Source organism: Callionymus lyra, chromosome 8, assembly GCF_982586985.1.
Source record: "Callionymus lyra chromosome 8, fCalLyr1.hap1.1, whole genome shotgun sequence".
Taxonomy (NCBI): Eukaryota; Metazoa; Chordata; class Actinopteri; order Syngnathiformes; family Callionymidae; genus Callionymus; species Callionymus lyra.
In genome coordinates, this window is record NC_141825.1 from 26,298,279 (window position 1) to 26,310,544 (window position 12,266).

At 37.0% G+C, this 12,266-nt stretch overlaps 1 protein-coding gene across 1 annotated transcript; it reads right to left on the reverse strand.

The window, feature by feature from the left end:
- Positions 1-906: 906 nt before the first annotated feature.
- On the reverse strand, positions 907-9,483 carry rlbp1b (retinaldehyde binding protein 1b). The gene is made up of 7 exons (XM_087797369.1): positions 9,457-9,483; positions 6,890-7,018; positions 5,820-6,024; positions 3,339-3,517; positions 3,125-3,283; positions 2,940-3,050; positions 907-1,035 (listed from the first exon to the last, which is right to left on the reverse strand). Exons 1-7 carry the CDS (start codon positions 9,466-9,468, stop codon positions 907-909), a joined length of 924 nt encoding a protein of 307 aa, XP_087653495.1. The 5' UTR covers positions 9,469-9,483.
- Positions 9,484-12,266: the final 2,783 nt, after the last annotated feature.

The window sequence follows — 12,266 nt, forward strand, 5'->3', positions numbered from 1 at the left end:
ATTTATCATAATTTTATTTACTTTTCTTTCTTTTATGTCTATTATTTGGTGTTTTTATTATCCAATTCTTAGTATTATTTGTATTATTATTTTTATTTATTATGGCTTTTGTATTATGTCTGCTGAATGTCTTAATAATATAATGTGTATCCGTGTTAAATCTTGTTATGAAAACTTTAAATGTGGGAAAAAATAAATATTTATCAATTCATTGTTATTATTTTTACTTTACATTTTTTATTTATTAATCGTTGTTATTTATAATTTGTGAGACATTTAATTTAACATGTATGTTTGTTTAATATCTTTATTTTTTTCTTTTCTACTCTGAACTTAGCTACGTCAACACCTCAAATATCTTCGTTAATAAAGGAGTATCTTATCTTAGCTTAACATATCATGCAGGGTTCTACTTCATTTGGTGCTCGCCTTCTAACCGCTTCGCTATTGGTTTATACTCGAAGGCATGTAGAACCTGAGATTATGATCATAACTCAGATGATTTATGTGTAATTATTAATAAAATACATTGTTTTTATTTTTTAAGATGCTTATTTTGATGTTAAATTTTTCATTTACATTAGAAGCAAAAGGAAAAAGTGGATCAATAAAAATAAACAAGTAATAAATTGCCTTGAAAAAAACGATTTTTATTTTATTTTTATTTTTGCAATTGCAAATGCAATACCTAGTACTCAAACAACCTTTTTCACTTCTTATTTTTTTATGGTTTGCTCTTTAGGTTAGTGTCGAGTACTTTAATGACATCATCTTAACTTTTATTAAAAACTCAGTCGACTTGTTCATAACAATATTTTATTCTTACAACAGGGATCAGCAGCAAATGTCTTCATTTCACAAGTTCACTAATCTTTGATAATCTCAGTTTCCACTCGCGACAGCATTTTAATCAAACAGCTTCGCTGCAGTAGCTTTTCCATCGTAGTTCGGAGACTTTCCATCGAACTCGGCAGGAAGAATGTCGGCGTCGAACTCTTTGTAGTAGTTTTCCAGTTCGTCTCCGTGAACAAACACCTGAGAAGACAAAACACACATTTTTCATGTTGACCTAGAAGCTACAACCAGGTGTAACGATGACTATAACACAGCTGGAGTCACAGTATTTCATTGTTTATTCATTGATTCTATTTTGAGAAAAATGCGGCCCGAGGGCCCCATGTGGCCCTTTGACTATAATATTGTGGTCCAGCGTATTATGTAAAAAAGTTTCTGAAAACAAACATTTTTGCCAGCTGACCTGGATTAAGACACATTTGTTAGTTTGTTTATAGAGATAATCTGCTCCAGTTTTTCACATAAATGAACAAATACAACAATCATGTGCTGATCAAATCATACAAGAGTTAAATATAAGAACAATTAGCATTTAACATAGCCACAAAATACTCATTCATTGCCATAAAATACTAATTGATAGCCACAAAATACTCATTGATAGCCACAAAATACTCATTCATTGCCATAGAATACTAATTGATAGCCACAAAATACTCATTGATAGCCACAAAATACTCATTAATAGCCACAAAATACTCATTCATTGCCATAAAATACTAATTTAAAGCCACAAAATACTCATTAATAGCCACAAAACACTCATTTATAGCCACAAAATACTCATTAATAGCCACAAAATACTCATTCATTGCCGTAAAATACTAATTGATAGCCACAAGACACTCATTTATAGCCACAAAATACTCATTAATAGCCACAAAATACTCATTCATTGCCATAAAATACTAATTTAAAGCCACAAAATACTCATTAATAGCCACAAAACACTCATTTATAGCCACAAAATACTCATTCATTGCCGTAAAATACTAATTGATAGCCACAAAATACTCATTCATTGCCACAAAATACTCATTCATTGCCATAAAATACTCATTCATAGCCACAAAATACTCATTCATAGCCATAAAATACTAATTTATAGCCACAAAATACTCATTCACAGCCACAAAATACTCATTCATTGCCGTAAAATACTTATTCATAGCCACAAAATACTCATTAATAGCCACAAAATACTCATTCATTGCCATAAAATACTCATTCATAGCCACAAAATACTCATTCATAGCCATAAAATACTAATTTATAGCCACAAAATACTCATTCACAGCGACAAAATGCTCATTCATAGCCATAAAATACTTATTCATAGCCACAAAATGCTCATTCATAGCCATAAAATACTCATTCATAGCCATAAAATACTAATTTATAGCCACAAAATGCTCATTCATAGCCATAAAATACTCATTCATAGCCATAAAATACTAATTTATAGCCACAAAATGAGAATTTATAGCCACAAAATACTCATTCACAGCCACAAAATACTCATTCATTGCCATAAAATACTAATTTATAGCCACAAAATACTCATTAATAGCCACAAAATACTCATTCATTGCCATAAAATACTCATTCATAGCCACAAAATACTCATTCATAGCCATAAAATACTCATTTATAGCCACAAAATACTCATCCATAGCCATAAAATACTCATTCACAGCCATAAAATATTAATTTGTGGCTACAAAATACTAATTTGTACCCAAGAGATACTAATTTGTGGCCACAAAGTACTTAATCGAGGTAATGTAGTACTAATACATAGTCACAACTATAATCTTTCGTGGTCACAATTTTCAGTTTGTTTTTTTTACCACGTCATGTTTGAGGCTCCAAAGAATCGTTCCATGACATTGTAATAAAAAAAACAAATGACCTTGTTGTGTTTTAACATGTCATTATCTAAACATTAATCCTTTTTTAATTCCATGACCTTTTTTAAAATTTTGACGGACAAGAAAACTTAATAATAACTTTACCGAGTCAGAAACAATAGTTATAAATCTCCATGTGGCTCTTCAGTCTACTTGAGGGTGTAAGTGACTCACTCTCTCCAGAAGTTTGCCCTTCATGAGAGGTTTGACGACGTTGTAGGTGGTGGTGAAGTACCAGGGCTGGTGGATGAAGTGCACGGCCTTGAAGCGAGCAGGGAACGAGTCCTGCAGACAGAGACCGGGTCAGAGGTCGGAGACACGGGTTCGAGGGTTCGAGGGTCCGAGCCGTGGATCCGCACCTGCAGCATGTCCACCATCTTCTTCAGCTCGGTGGGCTTGATGCCGGACGCCTGCTGCATGGTGAAGCCCTTGAAGTTCTCGATGATGCAGAAGCCGTTGATCTGGGTCTCCTCGTTCTCCAGCAGCTTCTCCAGGATCACGCAGTAGGCCCTCAGGATCTGAACACATGGACATGAAGCTTCGCCGACTCACGCCGGGTTAGTGACGCCGAACCTCGTCGAACGTGATCTCCTCGTAGTCCCAGTTCTCGATGTTGAAGAGCAGGACCACACGTCCGTACTTGTCCCGGCTGGGTAGGATCCCGGGGTACCCCGCCTCGATGGTACTGCGCACCGCCTCGGGGGTCAGGTTCTCAAACAGCTCCGGGTACTCCTTCCTGAAGCGGACGTAACCTGGTGGACAAATGAAGCAACGGGTGGACAATTAAAGCAACAGGTGGACAAATGAAGCAGAAGGTGGACAAATGAAGCAACAGGTGGACAAATGAAGCAACAGGTGGACAAATGAAGCAACGGGTGGACAATTAAAGCAACAGGTGGACAAATGAAGCAGAAGGTGGACAAATGAAGCAACAGGTGGACAAATGAAGCAACGGGTGGACAATTAAAGCAACAGGTGGACAAATGAAGCAGAAGGTGGACAAATGAAGCAACAGGTGGACAAATGAAGCAACGGGTGGACAATTAAAGCAACAGGTGGACAAATGAAGCAGAAGGTGGACAAATGAAGCAACAGGTGGACAAATGAAGCAACAGGTGGACAAATGAAGCAACGGGTGGACAATTAAAGCAACAGGTGGACAAATGAAGCAGAAGGTGGACAAATGAAGCAACAGGTGGACAAATGAAGCAACAGGTGGACAAATGAAGCAACGGGTGGACAATTAAAGCAACAGGTGGACAAATGAAGCAGAAGGTGGACAAATGAAGCAACAGGTGGACAAATGAAGCAACGGGTGGACAATTAAAGCAACAGGTGGACAAAATAAGCAGCAGGTGGACAAATGAAGCAACTGGTAGACAAATGAAGCAACGGGTGGACAATTAAAGCAACAGGTGGACAAAATAAGCAGCAGGTGGACAAATGAAGCAGAAGGTGGACAAATGAAGCAACTGGTGGACAAATGAAGCAACGGGTGGACAAATGAAGCAACAGGTGGACAAATGAAGCAACTGGTTGACAAATGAAGCAACAGGTGGACAAATGAAGCAACGGGTGGACAAATGAAGCAGCAGGTGGACAAATGAAGCAACGGGTGGACAAATGAAGCAACAGGTGGACAAATGAAGCAACGGGTGGACAAATGAAGCAACAAGTGGACAAATGAAGCAACGGGTGGACAAATGAAGCAACAGGTGGACAAATGAAGCAACAGGTGGACAAATGAAGCAACAAGTGGACAAATGAAGCAGCAGGTGGACAAATGAAGCAACGGGTGGACAAATGAAGCAACTGGTGGACAAATGAAGCAACAGGTGGACAAATGAAGCAACGGGTGGACAAATGAAGCAACAGGTGGACAAATGAAGTAACAGGTGGACAAATGAAGCAACAAGTGGACAAATGAAGCAGCAGGTGGACAAATGAAGCAACGGGTGGACAAATGAAGCAACTGGTGGACAAATGAAGCAACAGGTGGACAAATGAAGCAACGGGTGGACAATTAAAGCAACAGGTGGACAAAATAAGCAGCAGGTGGACAAATGAAGCAGAAGGTGGACAAATGAAGCAACAGGTGGACAAATGAAGCAACAAGTGGACAAATGAAGCAACGGGTGGACAATTAAAGCAACAGGTGGACAAAATAAGCAGCAGGTGGACAAATGAAGCAACAGGTGGACAAATGAAGCAACAGGTGGACAAATTAAGCAACAGGTGGACAAATGAAGCAACAGGTGGACAAATGAAGCAGAAGGTGGACAAATGAAGCAACAGGTGGACAAATTAAGCAACGGGTGGACAAATGAAGCAACGGGTGGACAAATTAAGCAACGGGTGGACAAATGAAGCAACAGGTGGACAAATGAAGCAGAAGGTGGACAAATGAAGCAACTGGTAGACAAATGAAGCAGAAGGTGGACAAATGAAGCAACAGGTGGACAATTAAAGCAACAGGTGGAAAAAATTAAGCAGCAGGTGGACAAATGAAGCAGAAGGTGGACAAATGAAGCAACAGGTGAACAAATGAAGCAGAAGGTGGACAAATGAAGCAACAGGTGGACAAATGAAGCAACAAGTGGACAAATGAAGCAACAGGTGGACAAATGAAGCAACAGGTGGACAAATGAAGCAACAGGTGGACAAATTAAGCAACAAGTGGACAAATGAAGCAACAGGTGGACAAATTAAGCAACGGGTGGACAAATGAAGCAACGGGTGGACAAATTAAGCAACAGGTGGACAAATTAAGCAACGGGTGGACAAATGAAGCAGCAGGTGGACAATTAAGCAACAGGTGGACAAATGAAGCAACAGGTGGACAAATGAAGCAGTAGGTGGACATAGATTTTGATATTCACAATTAAATAATTCAAAATATTCATTCATAGCTACAAAATACTAATTTAAAAGCCACAAAATACTAATTTATAACCACAACAACACAAGGGATACCACAAACACATTTGTTTTCAGTCCTCCGGGTCACCTTGACCCAGAGACAACACAATAAAAGCCCTCAGGTGTGTGTCGTACCCTTCATCAGCTCGAAGGCTCTGGGGACGTCATACTTCCGGGCCCGGATGAAACGGACCAGTAAACTGTCAGGTTTTGGTCCAAACGTGTCTTCGACGCCCTTGGCGAGGTCGTCGCCTGCAGCTGCTTTATCTTTGATGATTCCTCGCAGCTCCTTCACCGCCGACACCTTCTTCTCCTCCGTCTCGCTCAGCTCGTCCTTCGCCTGAGAAGCAGTCGATGTTACCATTCATTGTTTATTTAGTGATGAGAGACAGTGTACTGAAGTATTAGAAAACTGTTCATACTTGAATAACAACTGCCATTATTTATCCAGTTATGAATTTATATAAATATAAAAAATATTAAAATATTAAAATATATGTTTTTAATAAATAAAATGTTCTTAAATCTAATATAATTATTAATATATACTTATAATAATTATATATTATATATATTATATATATCATTATATATTATATAATAATATAATAATTACTAATAAATAAGATGCATTCTAGTAGCTACTTTCTACTAATATTATTTACTTAGTTTTCAATTTAAATATATATATTTATATGTATATATATATTATATTATAAAAATGTTAATATACATTATATTATGAATCTTTATATTGAATTTAAATAATTAAAAAAAAAAAAAAATTAAATGAGTTACTGAAATTAGAATATTATAAACTCATTATTCAGTTTTGTTTTAAATTGAATTATTCAAAAAAATCAATTCAGTTTCAATAAAAAAATTTATTGATTATTCCACAGAATCAAATTCAACCTTTCAAATATAAATGATGGAATAAAATTATTCAAGAAATAAATAAAGGCTTTAAAAAATATATATTTTTAAATCAAGTTATTTTTTTATTATTGAAATTAGAAAATCGAACTCTATTGAATTCAAAAGAAACATTATTCTCTCTTAACCACGTATTACTTTGTAGTACAAGCCATCTTGTGTTTGTAGTTTATGTGTAATATAAACTTTATATTTGTTACAGTGAATAAACTCAACATGGTGTTAGCATGTTAGCATCAACGCTAACCCCTCAGATCTCGGGTCAGTACCTTCTGCAGGGTGTGCTCCGGCAGGCTGGCACAGGCGCCGAACACGGGTCCGTGGTCCTTGACCGTGAGTCGCTCCAGCTTGGCCCTGAGAGCCTGCTCCTCCTCCGACACCATGCGGTAGGTTCCACTCTGTCATCGTCACGCAGAAGAACGAGTCGTGTATTTGTTAGTACGTTAATATAAGTGTACACTCAAATAAACTCAAATAAATCACTTCTTTCTTGGATTTTTCCATTAGAAAACGGTTGAGTCCCTGAGTCTATTAGTGTTGCATCATGGGAGGAGCATTCGTGCTGCATCTGTTCACTGAAGTGTTCAGAGGATGATGTCATCATCCATGAAGGGAATAAGAAACAATTATAAAAAAGACTTACAAGGAGTTTGTTTGATGGAAGACGATCAAAGAGAAGAGAAGGTTTGATCCTCCAAGAATGACAAGAACATGTCTAACTGCTGAGGTCATACTGTATGTTTGAGATGCAGAGGAACAAGAACATGATCTCCGAATCCCAGACCATGGTTCTCAAAGAGCACCGGTCAAAGACGGGAGCCTGAAGGTCACGAGGATTGAGTTGTACGAGACGTTGTATCACAAAAAAAGAGCTTCTGGTGGCTTCTTAATAAAATCCAACATCCCGTAGACCTGGTCTGGACTCTCTTATCTCCAGTCGACAACCTCCTGGTTCAACTTCACTAATCTTTAAGACTCTTCCTGCCGACCCTCAACGTTGACCTTGAGAGCAAGAGTTCTTCACAGCAAGAGAAGAAGAACCTCTGAGAAGACACTCCAGGTCAGATGGATAAGAACAACCTTTGATATCAATCGACGACTGGATCTGACCCTTGACTGGAGTGTGTTACAACAATAAAGCTTCTGTTAACCTGCTTAATCCACTTAAGTGTTGGTTCACCAGAGGAACTAGAATCAATGGAGCCTCAGTGTTGGAATTATCTTCCTCACGGGTCCAGGAAAAACACAAATAATCCACTTTTACAGAAGTAAGTAAGTAAATAAGTGATATTTGTAGAGCTTTTCCAGACCAAAATCCAACAATAATCAATAAAATATATACTTTAAAAGATCAAGATAACACTGATAACAACATAAGAGTCTCAGAGAATCAAGGAAAAGCTCAGGAAGTTCAGGAACCATCAGTAGATTCTGATCCACAGACCTCAGAGCCCGAGCTGGGGTGTAAGTCTGGATCAGATCAGTGATGGAAGGTCTGACCATGAATAGATCTGAAAGTAAGAACCAGAATTTTAAAATGATCCTGAAAGAAACTGGCAGCCAGTGAAGAGTTTGAAGGAGAAATGTGAGTTCTTCTACTAGAGCAGCCAGTGAAGAGTTTGAAGGAGAAATGTGAGTTCTTCTACTAGAGCAGCCAGTGAAGAGTTTGAAGGAGAAATGTGAGTTCTTCTACTAGAGCAGCCAGTGAAGAGTTTGAAGGAGAAATGTGAGTTCTTCTACTAGAGCAGCCAGTGAAGAGTTTGAAGGAGAAATGTGAGTTCTTCTACTAGAGCAGCCAGTGAAGAGTTTGAAGGAGAAATGTGAGTTCTTCTACTAGAGCGGCCAGTGAAGAGTTTGAAGGAGAAATGTGAGTTCTTCTACTAGAGCGGCTCAGAATTCTGGCTGCAGAGTTTAGTATGAACTGCAGGCGAAACACATCCTTCTGGTTTAGACACTAAATAATACAATAGTGTAAACAAGAAAACACAAACGCATCAGATCATTTATCTAAAGGCAAAAGAAAAATATGAATAAAGTATATATAACATGTTGAATCCATCATAATATTTAAACTGTTCAATTTAAAATAGAGATACTTGCAAATTTTCTTATTGAACCGTTGCATTCAATTTTATTTTTTGTAATTATTTAATGATTTGTTTATTGAAAAGTGGGATTTGTTTTGTCTTTTTCGTAACAATTTCTTTTTTTTATATTGAAAATGCTCCAAATTAAAACGTTATAAAATACGTTTGAATAAGTTATTTATCAATATAGAAATGATTTAATATAATTATTAAAATGCATCATGCGCATTAGCACAGTCTCCTCACAGCAAGAAGGTTGTTGGTTCACTTCCAGGTCAAGCCAACTCGTGACCTTTCTGTGTGTAGTTAGTATGTTCTCCCCGTGTTGTGTGGGTTTACTCCGGACACTCTGGTTTCCTCCCACAGTCCAAAAACATACAGAGGTTGATTGAGAACTTGAGGGAAATTGTCCGTAGGTATGAGTGTGTGTGTGAATGGTTGTCTGTCTTTGTGTGTCCTGAGACAGACTGGCGTCCTGTCCAGGGTGTCCCCTGCCTCTCGCCCTATGACACTGGGATAGACTCCAGTCTCCCCGCGACCAACATAAGGGATAAAGTGGTAGAAAATGAATGAATGAATAATAATAATAATAATAAAATAAATGGAAAATGATTTCCAATGATATGAATCTTTTTTAAAAAGTCCGATTTTAAGTCACTATAATCCTAAATGTTTGGATATTTTTGTGTAGTTTGAGCGACTGGAGTGTTGATGTAAAAAGTTTAGACACAAATTCAAAAGATTCTCACCACGACCGCCATCTTCTGTCACTTCAGCTGCTGCTCTCTGTGGAAACATCAAACGTTCGCTGAAAACCCTTCTTAGATAAGAAAAGCTGATATGGTGACACCTGTGGAGAACAGGAACGACTCACCTGGAGGAGAAGTTGCTGCTGGACGCGGCGCAGGTTTGTGTCGACTCCAGGCTGAGCCTCTGATTTGTAGCTTCGGGCTCAGTGGCGTCACAAACGTTACTAAACCACATTTCCCGAGTGGATCAGGCTTTGATACATTCCTCGGAGCAGAATGAAATGTGACCATTGTAGTGGCTGATGAACCACATCTGATCCATTTTAAAGCAGAATTTTCTTCAATTAATTTCCTAAAACTTTCACTTACATTACAAGCTTTTTGTATCTGATTCTTATTGATAATCATTATATATAAATGTACTTTTAAAGCAGCTCTGGGTAGTTTTGTGTACCTTAATATTTTTGTACTACAATAACTAGTGATGACACATCAACTTAAAACTAGTTGAATGACTCGTATACTGTGACTTGAGTTGTTTTTGTGTGATTTTTATTTTAACTGTAAAAGTTCTTGATGGTGTGAACATGATACATATCTACTGGTTGTGGTGGGGTTGCCACGTTTAGCAAGTGCTCATGGGAAATGTAGTCTCCGTCGCTAAACACTTTAGTCCACTGGTGTCGCTCAACTAAAAATCGCATAGAATCGCTTTAAGTAAGACGGAAAAATATATATATATTTAGTTATCATTTTGTGAGAGTTAAGTTTGACCGAATGATGTCATAAAATAGTAACAATTATTGATTTTTAATTCAATAAAACATTTGAATGTAAAGTTTTACAAGAAGATTTCATCCCTCGTGACATGAATGATGGACTTGGGTGAGAAATGTACATGTATTTTCTCCCAAAAAATGACTCAAATTGATATTAGAATTGATATTTCTCACTGTTTGACGTTTTAATCTTCAAAACACGTGTGTTACGGAGCGATACATTATCCCCTGGCAGCAGCTAGCACTGTTAGCCGCTAGCTAATAAAAGGATCAAACACGGCATCACTTCCGTCCTGAGACTTATACTTCGATTTGTAAAGAAAGATGAACAATCCAGAGTACGTACGGGTCGCTTTATTCACCGTTTCAAGTCAAAGACAATACAAGCTCAGGCCCAGGTCTTCCAGCGACTTCACATATTGACAGTCCCGGACAGAACGGTCCCGAGTTGTAGGAAGCTCGCAGTTTTTTAGTCAAATTTCCCGTCCGGGACGTCGTCTTTTCCCGGCCAAATTGTTCTTTCAAGTTCCCTGTGTCACCGATCCCCAGCTTAGAGACTTCCTAGTTTGTCTTCCTGTTATCTAATTATTCAAATGTTATATTTGATTATCTTTAAGCATTCATTTTAGTATGGCGTATACGTATACAACAATTTTAATCGAACACTAAGCTAGCGAGTGTAGCAAGTAGCGCGTCATTAAATAAAGAGAAGAAGAAGAAGAAAGATGTTTTACCTGATTGAAAAAATATCAACTTAATTCACTGCACGTCATCGCTGTCGTCTTGAATCAAAGAAAAACAAATGAAAGGAGTCGATGAGTCTTTATATTTAGATCTACAATGTCATCGATTCATTCAATCTGGCCACCTAGTGGCCGGCCATGGAATTGTTTTCGAGAGGACGTTGGGGAAATAAAGGCTGATTTAAAAGGCAGAAGTTTGTGATGAAAAAAGTGTAAAGTATACGTTACAGGTGAGTTTATTGACTTGAAAATATTGTTCATGACAACAGATTTGACAGAGATAACAACACTTTTGACGAAGTTGTATTTTTAATGATGATTTTGATGAAACTTTGAACCAGGATATAAATAACCAACATTATGAACTTGGACAGAAACTTTTATATGTATATTTTTCTCATGTACTTGTCTATGATTCCACTCACGTGCACACATGCAGGAGTGTGTCAGCGGGTGTTCACTAATCTGCCAAATCAGCCTGAGCGGCTTCGTAAAGCTCATTGAAAAGTAAAAATGTCGCTCCAACAATACTGCTCTGTGTTACGGTGGGAGACTAAGCTGCCGGTTCAAATCCAGGCTTTATTAAGAACCGAAGTTAGCCATTAGCTTATTTTTAAACATCTCAAGCTTATTCTCAATCTTATATATTGACATTTCTTTGCGTTGAATCGTTATTTTATATATTTATGTTGATTTTTGCCTGGGTTGTCGTCTCCAGTGATTGTGTTTTTCATTCAGAAAACATTACATCACCTATAAATAACAAAAATAAAGAGAAAAATCTTTATATTCATCATTAACGTAGACAAATAACTAAGGCCTCAGTACTCAGCCTTGTGGTACTCCAAATTTCATTTTATGAGTTACTTTTCACATACTGTCATTTTCTAAGCAACGATAAATATCTTAATGAACAAAAAAATGTGGACGAAAGATTTTGTTTAAAAGATTTAATGGAAAAATGTACTGCTAAATTTGGTTGAATGTTTATTGTTTTATATTTATAACATTTTGTTTTTTAGATTTGATACATTTCAAAGTAATTATTTTGTATGGTTTATTCTAGTCTATTTCAGTATTTATTTTGTGGTTTTCTTTATTCTACAAATTAAAAATACAAATCATTAATATAGAAAAAATATTTTAAAAGGTAATTAAATCTTTTAATAGACATATGTTTGTATTAAATAATTAAAACAATTATTTTTAATCTTAAATCTTACTTCAAACATTCACTGACATACTTCCATAGATGACAAAGAATTTGTTCATTTTTTTGTATTTCATT